Source organism: Nothoprocta perdicaria, unplaced genomic scaffold, assembly GCF_003342845.1.
Source record: "Nothoprocta perdicaria isolate Ctin4 unplaced genomic scaffold, notPer1 scaffold_181, whole genome shotgun sequence".
Classification (NCBI taxonomy): Eukaryota; Metazoa; Chordata; class Aves; order Tinamiformes; family Tinamidae; genus Nothoprocta; species Nothoprocta perdicaria.
The window spans coordinates 476,916-493,331 of NW_020454994.1; the positions used below are offsets into that span (position 1 = coordinate 476,916).

General features: G+C 38.1%; 1 protein-coding gene across 1 annotated transcript in view; it reads left to right on the top strand.

Annotated features, from left to right (window-relative positions):
• The window catches only part of KIF16B (kinesin family member 16B), a 113,381-nt gene that overhangs the window by 68,511 nt on the left and 28,454 nt on the right, over nt 1-16,416 (top strand). Inside the window, exons 21-24 of the mRNA XM_026036600.1 lie at nt 631-736; nt 1,213-1,263; nt 7,406-7,528; nt 13,427-13,516. Of these exons, the coding sequence (XP_025892385.1) occupies nt 631-736; nt 1,213-1,263; nt 7,406-7,528; nt 13,427-13,516 (370 nt within the window). The remainder of the gene's footprint in view (nt 1-630; nt 737-1,212; nt 1,264-7,405; nt 7,529-13,426; nt 13,517-16,416) is intronic.

Sequence of the window (16,416 nt, forward strand, 5' to 3'; positions counted from 1 at the left end):
TAAATTTTTATGTTCTTATGTTTAGAGTTGCTTCCTATGGCATTGCTTTATGCATGCTAAAAGTGCACAAATTTTATATATATACATATAAAATGTATTATTTTTATGTATAWATATATATATTTTATATGTATATAAATTATATATATATTTTATATATATATTTATATTTTTATATATTATTTTTTTCTTCTCCATTCATTTTACACTTTTTCATACAGCAATTGAGATCAACTTTTGGGACAATCCTTTTGTTTGGAGACAAGGATTTTGTTGTTCTAATTTGCCCATATTGCAAAACTGATAAAAATAGTAACAAACTAAATCCCAGCCTTCTCTTGCCTCATCTCTCTAGCCCTCAATGGTGCTTCTGTAATGATATCTGTGCATAGCAGTGGGCTAACCTGTGGTCCATTAAATTGTCTGATTATATTTATAAATTTTTAACCTAGGCATGTTTAATAAACCATTGCTGAAGAGCCTCTGCTCTTAGYAGAGGAATAAAATAGGGCTAACATTAAGTTAGCCAGTAAAGAATTGTGCAATGTTTAGGGTTCCTGACTCTTTAAATGAGCTCTTTAACCTGTCTTTTTTATTTAAGAATATGCTTTTTTTTAATGTATCCCATAGGATAAATGCCTTCATTGAACAAGAAGTACAGCGACGACTTCAGAATATTCATCAGAGACCTGAGGATAACCATGCTAGACTGTCCTGGTCTACAGAAAGTTTAAAGGTGAGCAGAGCTGAGAAGGAAATAGAGAATTTCAAGGCATCTATGACAGCAGTGATTTAATTTCATTGTTCAGTAAGGTTGAGCTTTTGTGTATTTATTTAATTTACCAAAAAAGAAAACCATAAATTGGAGATTTTAATGACTGTATTACCAGTCTAATAGTCTTTGTAATGAAGATTAGATAAATGGCAATAAGAAGTTGTTAAAATGTTCATTCTATGCTTTTATAGTACATTGACCAAAATCCCAACCAAAAGAATAGCAACTGTTTGCYAGAACACTCACTGCACACAAATGCTTTCTTTTTAAAACTCAGTAGACTGATTAATCAGAAGATTGGTTTAATTCAATTTCAAGACAGTTTTTGAGCAGTATGAATAAGAAAATAGTCCATATCTTCCTATAAATGAACTTGCACAAGAAAGGCACTTTATTATTATTATTATTATTATTACCTGCACCTTTTATTTTCTTAGGATAATGAGAGACTTAATAATGGCACTGTTCAACGCAAGCTGAAATATGAGGTAGGTCATAGTTTGTCAGAATGAAATGATTGTCTTAAATTATGGCATGCCTGGTAATTAAATTTTTTTTTAACATTTAGCTGCATAACTAGAATTTCAAATTCATAGGATGATTAATGGAAAATAGAGACAGCAATATATTTTTCTGGCTTGAATTTTTGCAATGATTTTTGCAGATTGGGCACAGCTTTTTCCTTATTTGAAAGGTGTGTTATGGTGAAGGCTTCTTCCTTGTTTTGTCAGAATTCTTTATTTGGAACAGTATCCGTTTCCCACTTTTAGAGGATAAAGGCTTCTAATGAGGAGAAACTAGATTGTTGAAATTCAAAATACCATTTCATATTTGTGACTTAAAATGAGCTCTCTGCTGGAAGAGTGYTTAAAACATTAGCAATAACACCAAGGGAATTTTCTGAGTGTGTCCTGAAGGTTTAATGTATAGACAATTGTATAGTTTTTCTTTCAAACTGAGTCTTAGACCCCTCCCACAGTATTTGGTTGTCTGGTTGCCTAACATTTTGAAACATATGGCTAATTAAATCTTGAATTGGAGAGTAGCTTCTAAATATCTTTCCAGATCTGAGCCTTCATTGTAGGAGGATGGCCACTCTACTTGTTTCTTTTTCTTTTTTTCTCTTCTTTTGTGAACATTCATGCTGTTTGGAATTTTAYGTTATCTTAATAATATAGGGCTACATTTTCTTTTCTTACTGTAGGAACTTAATATTGCAAATTTGTGGAGGGAAAGGAGATAGCAGCAGGCATATAAATTTCTGCGTTAGCCTTTCATTTTCCTGCATTTTTTTTCTATAAAACAAGTATAAACCAAGTGAAATGGATACTGTACAAAAGAAAAGCTGGGAAGATCAACCATTCCTGAATCAGACCTCAATCAGTTTTGTTGGATTTGATCTCTCAAATTCTAGTTTTCAAACCTAATCAAAATTAAGCTTACATTTAAGAAATGTTCAAAATGGAAGATCTCTTTAAAAGTGTTTCCCTTTTTTCTTTTGAACCTCTTGACAGAAGAGTCAACAGTGGCAGCCGCATTATGGCTTTCCGCTTTTATCTAAAGATGACAGTGGTGCTTCTGAGTTATGTGGAGAGAACACTGGAATAAGAGACCCTAGAACACAGAAGGAATACACAGAGATGTGGAGTGTCTTTTCTAGTCATGGAAGAACTTCCTCCCCCTTTACATCAGAAGATGCGTTTGAAAATGAAGGGAATAATTCAGAACATGAGAGCTTTGCTTGTCTTTATGACACTGAAAGTAACTTTGCTCTGACTGAAAATAGCAGTCCTTTAAAGAGGAAGAGTGTTTCTTACCAGAATGTTTTATCCACTTCCTTACCCTGGCAGGGCTTAAATAATGTGCCATACTCACACTGTGGGCTTGGGAATTTCCATCATTTTGATGCTAAAAGCAGCATTTCTCAGGATCATGGCAGACAAAGACCTGAGTCTGATTGTTTCCCCTTGCAGCATCGGTTCCCTTTAGGGTCTTCAACACCTCCTAATGAAGAGGCTCCTTTTAACAGCATGTCTTGCCTTGTCTTTTGTCAGTCTAACACAGATTCTGAAAYAGCCTGTAAAGAAAACAGGCCATTTAATACAGGACTCCGGACCATCCAAGGCCAGCCCAGTAATTCACAGCTTCCAACTGAAAAAGCCCCTGATTTGATCTCTTCTAAGTCAGTAACTCCTTATTTTGGCGTGGGCCCAGAACCAACCTATGGCTTAGGATACCTTTTCAATAAGCTCTCCTGCTTTTACAAAGACACTGGTACTCACCTGCTCAACAGTACCATGATTTCTACTCAGATTAAGGAGCTGGGGAATTTATGTGACAAGAGCGGGAGATGTGCCCAAGTGGTATCATTAATAAAAAAACTCCCATTTGTAAGAAACTTGCAAGTAGACATACTTTTCAATTCAGGTGTGACTCAAGACATATCCCACCCTACAGATGGCACTAAAGCTYCAACTGATAATGGCCTTCAGCTGGAGTCCCCTGTGCAGGAGGATATCCCAACTAGTGCAAGCACGGAAATCTTAAATGCACATGCAGGAAAACCTACTGAAGGATTTGTATGCCATTGTAAAAATGAAAAATTGGAAAACAGTCTTGTGTTAAGACAAAACTTGGTGCATTTTCCTGATGTCTTTTTGAAGCTCCAGGTCTGCTCTCTGGAGAAGGTGCTGCAATATTTGACTTGTGCCTTGCCTCAAATTTGTATTGGCATAGAGGAGTTGAAAGGTGTATATTGGCTTGCTGTTGGCAATTGCACAAGGCCCRATCCAGAACCTGCTTGCTTGCTTTTGTTCAGTTCTGTTTTGTATGTTGTTGTTCTGTCAGTCAAGCCAGAAGTTGGTCAGAATTCTTTGGAAATATGTCATAAGGTTCCAGTCATCACAATAGAAGAGATTCAAGTTGGTTTTGCTGGGCAGAATATTAGACTTCTGTGTTCTGCTGAAGATCGTTTACTCACAATATTTACCTACGACAAACACTTCACTCAACGAATTTGTCATGACATACTGAGTGTTTTGATCCCTGCAACAGATGATGCTGTTTATTTAACTCACCAGCTCTTGAGAGGTGATTTGTTGCAGATTTCACTTGACTGGGCGTCAGAAGTAAACGACTTGGTTTTCCCAAATGGAGTACGATTATCCTGTAAATTCAGATCTGTGTTAGCTGATCTGGTCTACTTACTCCATGAAAACATGGGAAGCAATAAACCTTCATTAGGTGATGTGCGTGTGCTGCTGTATACCACAGTGAAAAAAGACTGTTTTAAGCAGGCTGTATATAGATCTCTGATTCTTACAACTACTCACATAGGTGTCTTGAGGGAAAATGTCTTTTATTCTGCACCGAACCTTTTGAATACTTCATCACAGCGATCACAGTTTGACAAGCTTCAGTTGTACAATTTGAATGATCTCCGATGTGTAGTTTTGCCAGACAAAGAGAATATGACAAAAATTGAGCTTGTCTTTTCCAGAAGAAGAATGGCTGGATCTGATTCAGGAACTGGTTTTTCTAAACACGGTGAAAAAGAAGTAAATTCTCAACTGACAGTCATTCCATCAATTCTTCAGAACAGTTTGCATCTCCCTTCAGAAATCTGGAAATTAACATTCAGTTCAAGTGAAGAAGCCATTTGGCTGATTATGCATCTGACTAGGTGTTGAAAACCAAAAACATTTTAGCTACATTCAAAATAAGAGGTAATGAGTGCTGGTAAAATACTCTTTAATCAATAGGCAAACCAGTCCTTTGAGGCTTTAAGGGAGTACCCTGGGATGTGGAGACACCTCTTACCAACAGTCCTTATTGTTTGATCGTTGCTCTTGGTGGCTCTGTGATATAATTGTACAAACATTTCCTTGGGAAGATGAGGAAATTAAATGCTTCTATTTTGTATGAGAGGTGGATCAAAGCTATAATTACAGCTGAGTATTCAGATTTTTATTTTGGATGTTTCTGGCTCCCTCCTTATCAATCTTAATTAAGCCTTCTACATTCCTCCCCTCGTTGCCCTTTCTTTGATCTTTTTGACTCACTTTATTTTTCCTGATTCTCATCTATGTCATGTCCTTGATTTCAGTGTTTCATGAGATCTACAGTATATTTTGTACACTTGAACTGCAAAGAGTTGAAGCCTACAGTACATTCATTCTCTGCTGTTAATGCTCAGGATGTTTGTAGTTTTCATACCTTGAAATTTTGGGAAAATACCATTGACAAGGATTTTGTTTTGTGCTTCATAGCTTCAAATTCTCTTTCATTAAAGTTTATCCCAAATAGAAAAGGAGTTACGTGTGCCTTATTCAAAGCCAGGCTGGTTGCACCTGCAGGGACTGATGGATGTGCCGTGTCTCTTTTCTCTTGGGTTTGCTGCCTTTGCCTGGAGCCAGGACGTCCAGGCCGGGGTGAACCATGGAAGCATCAAGAGAGCAGCCAAAATGCAGCGAGCATCCAACACTGTATTGGTTTCTCTTTTTGCAAGGAAACAATGCATAGGTTATTTGAGTCATTCTTTAATTTTTCCAAATAGCTAACTCCCTCGCAGAAGAAAAAGTCTGTAAAGTCATTTGATGTGAGTTCTTGAGGGAAATGTGATGTGCAAATGCAGGTGCTTAAGTGGTGCAGATTTGCACTTTGAGCATTGGTCACGCTACTAAAACTGTGGTAGCGCAAAAAAAAAGGAAATCAGGGTTTGTCATTCGCGTGCGTTTTTCTCACATTGTTAAATGGATGGTTAGTAACTGGGGATAATGCCTGTAGGATGGAGTAAGTTTAACCCACAGGACGAGTCGAGTGTCCAGCAAGAACTTCTCCCTTTTCTGCTCGCTTACTATGTGGTTGATGGTGCTGAGCGATGACATCTCTGACTCTTAACTTTTTCTGTTCCAAGAGCTACTGCAAATACAAGATTTCGGTTGTCAAGGCTCTTCTGAAGCTCAGTGAAAAACGAAAACAACAACAAATACAAGCTCTTCCCTCTCATCTTTCATTTYCTCCCTTCTAGCAGGAGCTGCATACCTTGAAATCCCCTTGCTTGAATGTGCCATCTGCCTCCTTTGAGGAAGATGGCCCTTGGCAGAAAAAATGGTGGTATCTCATCTGAAATTCTAAACTGTGTGCACATGCTGCCGTAGACTTGCAGTCCTCTGTCAGGCCGAGTTAGACTTCTGTCTGTCTACGAGTGTAAAAACATTTCCCATTTGTTCTTACCGTATGTTAAAACATGATAATGCAAGTCATTAGGGGTTTAACATGCTGCGGATGTGGAAGTTGGGGCTAAAGAGAAGAAGGGTAGTTTGGGTGGAGAGTTATGATTATTTTGCATAACAAAGCTCTGAACTACCTTAAGGAATTCCAAAGAAAACAGCAAAATATGTCATGTTATTTTGAGGAACTGGGATATTTTCTTTTAATGAGAAACTGTGTGCCAGTATCTCAGAGAACACGATACAGGGTTGTTCCTCCTCAGGATTTTAGTTAGGAAGTGGATCCTTTTTTGACATCATTAAAGCRCTTCTGAGTCTTGCCATATATTAAAATCAAATAGCAATGTCTGGGAAGACTGCCTTGATGAAGGCTACTAAATGACAGTGATTACTGCAACTAATTCTGTTTGAGATGATATCCTAAAGTTAAATGTTTGTGCATGTTGTGTTCCACRTACTGTGGTTTTCCTTTCTGTTTGGAAGTTGTTTTCAAGTCTGACTTGATGGATATTCTGCACTTTTGTGAAAAAAATTAACCCCATTATACATCTTCTATTCCACTGCAAATTAAGCGTAAGCAAATGATGTATATTTATGGCTATCAAAACATTTTTTCATCTATTAGGACATGTTTTTCACGTATGTTTTGTTTGATAATTTTTTTCTTCAGCCATTAGCAGTTGTTTTTTAATAGCTTCATGGAAATGCCTGAAAATAAATTACATGTCAACAGAGGTGGTTTTAAGAGTGACTTTACAAGCTTTATAGTTGTTTTAAAACAGCATATAAATATTGTTGTCAAGGCAATGAACTTTTCTTTCTCCCAAAAAAAGAATTAGTTTCATTTTAACACCCTGTTYACTTTCTTTGGCTACTGCGCTTTCTTTTTCAATAATGTTAAGGAAAATGGCTTTGGCATTTACAATTGACTGGTGAGAGTCACAGCCTCCCCTTCTATGCAGCTTTTTGGTATCCTTGCCCAGCCATCTGTAATAGCRTACAGAGAGGTCTAGGTTTTCTTGCACTGCTTTTGAGCTCAAGGGGAGTTACATTGTGTATACCATACATAAATCTAAAATGCCTTTAGATTTAAATTGTCTCGATCCCCTACAGCTTTGCATGACATTATAAACAGATTTGCTGCATAAAAATGAACACATACAGAAATATTTATAGCTCTAAAGGCTTGGTTGATATTAATATGAGAATTAATACACAGCCTATTGCTTTCCTCTATTTTTAGAATTTCAGCTGAAATTTCTACTTTCTCCATGCTCTCTTTCCTGGCTCTTCTGGGCAGGGACATCCTCTTAATTTTAGTCAAGTTTTTTTTTTTCTTTTCTTTATGTAGTGATTTTTGGTTTTCCTTTATTCTCCCTATTTGGTCTGCATTTGAAAGCGGATGGTCTGTCGTTCCCTGGGAGCAAGTCCAGACGACCTAAAGGACCCCATTAAAATTAGTATTCCACGCTATGTCCTGTGTGGGCAGGGAAAGGATGAACACTATGAGTTTGAAATAAAGGTAAGTGCTTTTTAATTACTTCTCCTTAATATATGGATTCTTTATGTGCATGGTGTTTGCATTTAAACAGCAGTAGCATCATAGTAATAATMTAAATAATAAAAAGCATTTGCAATGTGGATCAGTTGTACACAAGTGCTGGTGGTYACGCTTGGGCTGAGCAGACTTAGTGCCAAATAATTCCATTGGAAGTTTGGCAAAGATCAGGATGAAATGAACACTAGCTATAGGAAGGCACTGTATTGAGATGAAATTATGAAGTGTAGAAAATGATTGAACTTGATATATTTACCTCTACTAATGAAAGTATAATTCAAACATTTTGCACATACCCACAACTTCATTTTCTTGCTCTTTTTTGTTACGATTCTTCCCATTCTCTACTACCCAAGTCTCACTTCTCCCAACTCTTAGCTTCTTCTCCTGCTTCCTAGTGTCTCCCTCTGGTAACCCTCCCTGCTTGAAAGCTGGGAAAATGTATATTCATTGCTCTGCCTTTGGTACTAAGCCAGTGTCTTTTCAAAGCAAGACGTGAGATCTAATTGGAAATGTGCTCGGTGCTGTGGACCTGTAGCATGACTGATCTACATGACATTAGAGACAGAACTGGCAGGTGTCTCCACYGAATGTGCTGCCAGATGCTTCACTCGCTGGTGCAAGTGGGAGGGATGGCCTCTCCTCACGGCACGTGGGACCCTTTCCGAGCTCTTCTTGCCTTCCTCTTTTTTGCATCTTTATTGCATCTTTATGAGGATGGTTGGCCTTATCTCTCTTTGTACTAATTGCTTTCCTTTTTGAAACGTACTGCCTAATTTCTGGATAGAGTACTTCAATTTTGCCTTTTGAACTTTGGATTCGTTGGGGCCAGTGTTAGCCCGGGTGGCTGATGGCAACAGCCCATCAGCCACCCGAAAGAAATTCTAGCAAGTGCCCTTAAAACATCCCCGAGGACAGGCCAAGCTTCTGGACCAGGGCATTTACTGAACTGCAAAATGGTTCATAAAGAGAGGCAGAGTAAAAAGATGCTCTGTCATTTTAGTAAACATGAGTGCATTTCTTTTCTCTCTCCATTCTTCACTGGGAAAACCCAACTGACTTTTTGTAATTTTTTCATAGCTTCTGAGTCTCTGTGTCACACTGTGCTGCTTGTGCTGGGGTCAGGATTTAGCTTCACGCTATAATCCACAGACCTTCCACAAACTTTACAATAGGAGAACTTTGCTCTGGAGGGCTCCCATCTCAACTCCTAGGTGTAATACCTCCAGGTTTGTATTGGAAGCTAAGAAACTAGTAAGACGAGAGCCAGAGGAAAGGATATATGTCTGTTTCTTTTGTACCTTCCTGATGGACCAGGCCATGGTATCAATTGTTGAAATAATTCCTTATTTCAAGCTTAATTTAGTTAGCTCATGTTAGTTTTCAGATGATCTAATATATATGTGTCACTCATGGGAAATGGCTGAGGTATTCCTAATCTCATTTTTTTTGCCTGACTCCAAATGAATTCTCTCCATAAAGTTTCCTTTTCCTCTTGGGAAAAGAGGAACAGATCTATTCCCCTGTAAAAGCACTCTGAAATCTGRCGGAGATGATCGAGTTGAATTGGAAGAGCCCCAAAACTTTGTATTGTAGATATCTATGTAGAAACATTTTCAGCAGATGCTACAGTGTTTCACAGAAGAACAAATCTAAAAAATAGTAAATAGRATTTTTTCTTATGATGTGACATAGTAAAAAATGATTTTCTTATAGTCCAAAAGAGAGAGAATGAGTTCCACACTTGGCAGCTCTGTGACCTGTTTGTAGTTCTTTCAATCCTAACGTAGTGTCCAAATGTTTTCCCTTAACGCAAGCTTGGTATCTTCTCCATCTATGTATATGTAACCTTTGCGGATGGCCAGCAAGATGGTCTCAGAACACAAAGGTCTCCACAGGACGCACATCGTACTTGAATTTTTTGAGCAAGTTCTGTTAGAACCTATTGGAGAGCCTTGAAATTAGAAACAAAGTCATATTTTATTTAAGAGTTAGCACCACTTCTTGCAGCAAAAGCAGTCCAGGCCAAATGCTTGTGCTAGTATTTAAATTACTTAAGTATTACTTAAATATTACTTGAGTAAAGTCCTCAAATACTCAGTACTAATAGATACTTTTTCAAATAAACTTCTGTTTGGAAGACAGTTTTCAATGTGGTTTTTAAAGACRTGATGAAGCAGCAGCAACTTAATCAGATCTTACATGTTTATATTAGAGCTGAATTATAATGCCAGTAGCTTTCCTTTGTGTTCTCCCCTTCCTTTCATGTTGTTGTGATGCACAGAAGTTTCAAAGACAAGACCATTTTCGAAACAGCGTGTGGGAAGAATTTTAAATCTGAAAGATTGTCGGCATCTCTTCGAGACAATAGTTGGTTTCCCGTTATCTGTTTAGCTCTCAGTTCTCATATGGTATTTTTTGAGGGTCTCCAGTTACCTTTGAGTTCCCTATAGAAGAACTTCCAAAGATGCACTCCAAAGCACTGGTTGATCAATTCCCTATAGAAGAACCCCCAAAGATTCACTCCAAAGCACTGGTTGACTAAGGATCATGTCACTGTTCTCTTCCACACCTCAAAATACTGGTGTTTCTGGGCAAAGTTGTCCTGGCTTCAGCCAACTTGGAGGGAAGCAGAAGCAGATCTTAGCAAGACATAGTTCCTAAAGCAAATATTGCATGCACTGTATGTACCAAAATTAGAACTGAGAGAAGATTTTTGTTTTCTATCTACGTTAATACCCTCGAAGATTAAGCAAAGAAAGATTCCAAGAAGTGCATCTGCCTAAATGTGGCCATGTAGCCTGTTCTTTTTTTTCCCCTCTTAGCTAGTGTGAGGTGAAGTGGCACTGAATTCCTTTTTGGAAAGTACACAGTCTGACAGATACTTCAGAACAGGCTAGATAATGAGGGACATTTTCTTTCCGAGGGCTTCAGAATTAAGTGAAATATTTATTTTTGTTCTTTTTCTGTGTCTTTTCACTTATATTTGCATGAGGGCAAGGGCGAGCGCATTGATGATTTCTAGGAATTGCCTTCCAGTGGGATCAATAGAAAATAGTGGGTAGATCATTTTCTGACAATCATTGGGCAGAGGAAAAAATGAAGAAGACAAGTCTGTCTCCTTTCAGATTTCTAGTTTTTAGGTTTAGAAATGCACTTCGAAGGGGAAAACAAATAAAACACAATTCTGAGGCAGGTCTTGGATCATGTAAACCCCTAGATTAGCTGTTTTGAAATATTGCTTTACAGCCATATAGCTTTACACCCGTATATTTTTTCATTGAGAAAATATTTTTAACTACTATAATAGCAAGTAACAAGTAGAGAATAAAAGGCCACCCCAATTTACTTTTCCTACTGCCATTTAAAAGATCTGCTTTTTTTCTGGCCCCATGCCCACAGAGTCTGTAATCCTACAAGCTCTTATACATTCTTTATTAAATGGGAGAAGGAATCTCAGACCAAGCTGGTTGTATTAGTTTATAGGAGTATAACAGATATGTGGCTTTTCTTGTTTTGCTCCCTGAGCATCTCGATCAAGTTTTACTGATAAGGTAGCTAAAACTGCCTTTTCAGTAGTCATTTATTAGACATCTTAGGAGAAAGCTGCTGAATAATTGGGTGTTGGAACTGGCTGCAGGCAATTTGGTTTGGGTAAATTCAGCACTACCTTGTCACCTAGACAGCTGTCACATATACAGGCAACAACTTTATTGGCAAGCTTATATATATATATATATTTTATATTTTATATATATATATATATATATATGCTCTTCCCCAGGCTATGGAGCAGTAAGAATCCTGGATGCTTTGTCCTATATTGCTTCCCCTAAAGGCAGCCTTCTGTATGGGGAAAAGAAGAGGTCACTTTTAAAATTCTTGTACAAATGAACTTCCTCAGAGCAAAATTTCACAAATTTGGTTAGAAATGCCAAAATAGAGAATTGAAACAAAACCAGAGCGTAAGTAATGAGTCGTATCATTATTGTATGATTWTCCATTGTAGTCTAATGTTTGTTTAAATATTTAAATAGCAGAGTGATTTATTAAAGTTAGTCAGAACAAAATTGCTAATTGGCTCGTTAAGGACAATACTATACCATTATTCTTGAATTACTGATTGTAACGCTTGTTTTCTGCTTGTTTTTGCCTTATCTGCAAAGTCTGAGACATTGTTAACAATTATTGAGAGAGGGCAAGAGCKTGACTTTCTTGTAAGGAAATAGAGTCCATCATGCAGCTATCTYAGTAGGAGTGAAGTGTGAATTGGAAAAAAAAATACTACTACTTCAAAGAAGAAGCAGTAATCAATTTGTATGAAAAAAATAGTTTTATTTGTGAAAAGCAAAATTATGTGGTAAGGAGGCCAGTCTTGTTTACTCTTATTTAAAAAACAGCAACAAAAACGACCAAACCTGGCTCCTTGTGTCACGTAATTCCAAATAATTTTTCCTTTCCAAAAGACGTGCAACAATTTCATTGTTCTATATTCACCAAGGAAGGCAGAAGGGTGAGGGAAGGATATACATGGAGTTGAAAATGTGCATTAGCTGTTGTCAAATATTGCAGTTTCATACCTTTTTTTTTTGTTGCTGTTGTTGTTATTGTTCCAGTTTCTTTTTCTCTTACTGTTCCAGTGACATTTTTTTGTCTCCTTTAGCTTTCTTGGATTTTAGAGACTTGCTGAGTCTCTAAAAAACTCTGAGAAAGTCTAGAGACTTTCTTAAATTTTATAGACAATTTAGAGAAATTGTATTTTAGAACTCACTTTAGTCCTGTGTCTTTGTGAAACGCATTTAATGAAAATGCTTATTTTTGATCATTGCATAAAATTATTGCTAGACAGTGTAGTGTAACCTATTATAACTATTAGAATAATAAAAGAATAAGCTTTCACGAGCAGGCAAGTTCACTCTCTTTTCTCCTATTCCCCTAAAAGAAGAAAAAAAACCTCTCCCTGCCCCTACAGCATTGCTTGATATCCTTAGATCCCCAGAGCTGCAGAAAGACTTCGATCTAAAGTCAAAGGCTCTCGTCACATCACTTTTATGACACTCTGAGGAATTCCTTTCATTTCACCTAATTTTAGGCAGTGGAAAAATTTCTTTCTCTGCTCCTCCTCCAGCGAACTTCGCAATTGCAGTCAGAATTTGGGGTGTTACTGATGACAGACTTGCTTTGCTCTCCCACTCCGCTCCTGTTGCAAAGCACTTCATTCACAGGGGTATTTCTGCTCATTTTAATGGCAATTCCTATATGAACGGGATGTTCATCAACATATTCATGACCTAGCCCCAAAGCATCATCTACTGAAAGCCAACATATATACGTGTGCATATATACATTTTACTGTACAAATTAGGACCACATTCTGCACAGTAAATTGTTCCTTGTGTGTTTCTGAGAAACGTCCATGTATTATGTCTGTGTTCATGTGTGCACATATATAAATATAAATGCATATATTCTCACATATGGAGGCACTGATTTCATTCTCATGGAACAGCCCCTGACTGGGGTGCTGTGAGCTTTGTAGCTCACCAAGGGAATGGTGATATATTGGGGATATTTTAATTTCTTTACAGAGCTGGCAATCCTCTGCGGTATGTGGAATAAATGCATTCTGTTTTTTTGTTTTGCAATCCGTGCCCTTTATTTAATAAAGGTCTGTCATTATAATGGAAGAGAATTTTAGTAAACCTACAGAAGCTTACGGAATTTAAGGGAACTAAGTATTACCCATTTTAATCTGACAGCCTTGCCTACTGCATGCTTTTTAGTGTTGTACACTGTAAGTTTTTACTTTTTTTCTTTGTTTCTTTTTTCTTTATTTTTTTCTTCTTATACTGTCTAATATAGATAACAGTTCTGGATGAGACATGGACAGTGTTCAGGCGATACAGCCGTTTTCGGGAAATGCATAAAACTTTAAAATTGAAGTACCCGGAGGTAAGTTTTGGTCCAACTCCTTTTGGAGGCAAAAGTGGAAATAGAATCTTGAAAATAGCAGTCTTTAGTAGTCTGCAGCTCCAAGGCCGCTAGATTCAGGGTGGGTTCTTGCACACTATTGCTACACTGAGACCCTGACTAATGGTGCAGCCTCTAACCATTAATTCCTTTTACTAATGATTGGTGCCGCTTCCAGGAGGCTTCTGAGTTGTTCACTGCAAAATACCCGCAGTCAGACCCTGACATCCTGACAACAGCTCATTTAAGAGCAATGTGTTGTTGCACAGATACTGGTTTATGAGAGTGGCTTCCGGGTTGCTGCAAAATGGAAAATTGATCTTTCTGACCACCCGTGAGCCTGAACATTGAGGATATAAAGAGCTGTGCCTGGCGGAGTCTTAGCTCGTKGAATGAGCATTTCAACAGTTTAACAGAATAGTTGGGGCTGGCAGACACCTCTGGAGAGCATCTGCTCCGACCCCCCTGGCTCACCCAAGGCACGTTGCCCAGGATCATCATGTCCAGTCAGTTTTTGACTGTTTCCAAGGATGGAGACTCTGCATGCTATCTGTGTGGCCTATTGCAATGTTCAACCACCCTAATGGTAAAAATGTGTTTCTTGTGGAGTTTTCTGTATTTCAGTTTGTGCCCATTGCCTTTTGTTTTGTCATTTGCCACCACTCCGGAAGGCTACGGCCCCATCCTCTTTACACCCACTTGTCAGGTATTTGTACGTGCTGGTAAAACACCCTCCCCACCTCCCCTCTAATGCTTTTCCAGCCTGAGCAGTCCCAGCTCTCCYGTCTTCCCCTCATATGGGGATCCTCCAATCCCTTGATGATCCTCCATGGACTCGCTTCACTTGGCCCTGTGGAGCCCTGTGACCCAGCACTCCAGATGGGACCTCCCCAGTGCTACATCAGGAGGAAGAACCCTTGACCTGCTGGCCATGCTCTTCCTAATGCAACCTAGGGTAACATTGACCATGAAGGCTTAGGGTCACCTTGTCCCCCAGGCCCCCAAAGGCCCTTCTCTGGGCCCCGCTCTGTGGCTGGTCAGCCCCAGCCCTGCCAGGTCTCTCTCCCCAGGGTGGGACTTGGCTTTTTCTTTTATTAAACTTGTTTCTCTAGGCTGTCAAGGTGACTCCATGTGTTGCTATATATCACCCGCCCCGCCAATTCTGTGTCATCAGCAAGTTTTTAAAATTATAGGTCTTGGTTTCCACAGCTGACTTTTAATTATTAATATTTTGCTTCCTTCTCCCTCTCTTTGAAATAAAACAGTATTTGAACTGATCCTGCTTTGAGAGTTATCACAAGAAACCTAGGCCATATATTCATGAGCAATATATTAAAAGTTATTATTAGGTTTGAGAGAGAGAGAAAATGAATCCGTGCGCAAAGGCTTTCTTGGTCTTCAAAGACATATTGAGGAAACAAATGAGCAAGGAAGGACTTTGAACAAAAATTTTCTATGCGGATTTTCTTTCTGTGTAATTTTCTTTCTATAAACTCCTGGAGTCTGACGTAGTGACACATAGGTGGCATTACTGGTTTAACTACATGGATAATGATTTCTAAATTTCTGATTTTCTTATAGGAACCATATTGTATCTATTAAGATATTTGTTCTTTCCTTAACTACCTACATACACACTGGGGCAAATACCAAGTCTTACAAGTATACTTACCAGTATACTATTTCCTGAACTATGATACTCATTAAAGTGCATCATTGGTTTTGGCTTGTCATGTACTTGAAAGAAACATTTAATCACTTTATTTACTGAAACAATTAATATGTAGCTTTACCATTTTCTTCTTCTAGGCATTATCTTGTCCCCCCCACTTTACAATAAGCTTAGATAAACTCTGAAGCAGGTTCAAATGTACCTGTCTTTGCTATCTGCAAAGCACACTGAAGTTTAGAAGTGAGATAAGGAGTCGATCATGGGATCATCTACTCTTTTTTTGGTGGTTTCCATCCTGTGACTCAGGTTCCCATTTTAGACTCTGTGTTGCTCTCAGCACAAGAGTCAACCCTCGTATTTTGTGCAGCACCAGGTGCTGGGTCCAGCCTTGCTCTGAGGCTTATGGCACTGCAGATGATGATGAGTTTATGGCAGAAGAAGTCCAGCTCATGTGTCCTTTGTCTCTGCTCATCAGCATTTCCACAAACAAGTGTGTCCTTCGCTAGCAGAGGGGACGAGCACCTCATGATGGATGAAGGACATAATTTGATGCACTGAAGTAAGGGGGTAGTAAGGAAAGTAAGGAAAGTAAGGAAATTCATTCTGAGCTACATATGCGAATGATCTATGGCTTCCCATATTTTCACCTTTACATAAAATGCCCTTAATTAATGGTAATTTTGGATTAGTTGTGCAAAGTGGGAGGAGGTTTGGTTTGTTTGACAAATGGAAAATCGTCTATCTGCTTCTGCTGATCTGTCATTGACCTAATTTGGGACTTTGCATGACACTAGAATACATATTAATACGAATTTGGCAAAGTCACTTCCTTTGTTACTATATGTATATAAGTATATATATAGTATACTATATATACTATATATATATATATTATTCCAGGGAAATTTATTCCTTAAAAGTAATGGTATCAAAATCCATCACAGTTGATTTTTATTTTGCATAGCTCACCTTGCAACTCTAAATTAATATTTATAATGAACAGAGAAAATACTGCACACTTGTTTAATGTATGAGTGTCCTGCTTTTAGAAGTGAACTTTACAGCTCATTAGTTGCTCAGCTCTGAGTTACAACATCAGTATTTTAATAATTTGCTGATCTTGCATTTTGTGTTGCTGCCACTGAATTCCCAAAGGAATGTACTGGAAAACTGATTTATTGGGAAAGTTTCTTAAGAAAAAAAAAAAAAA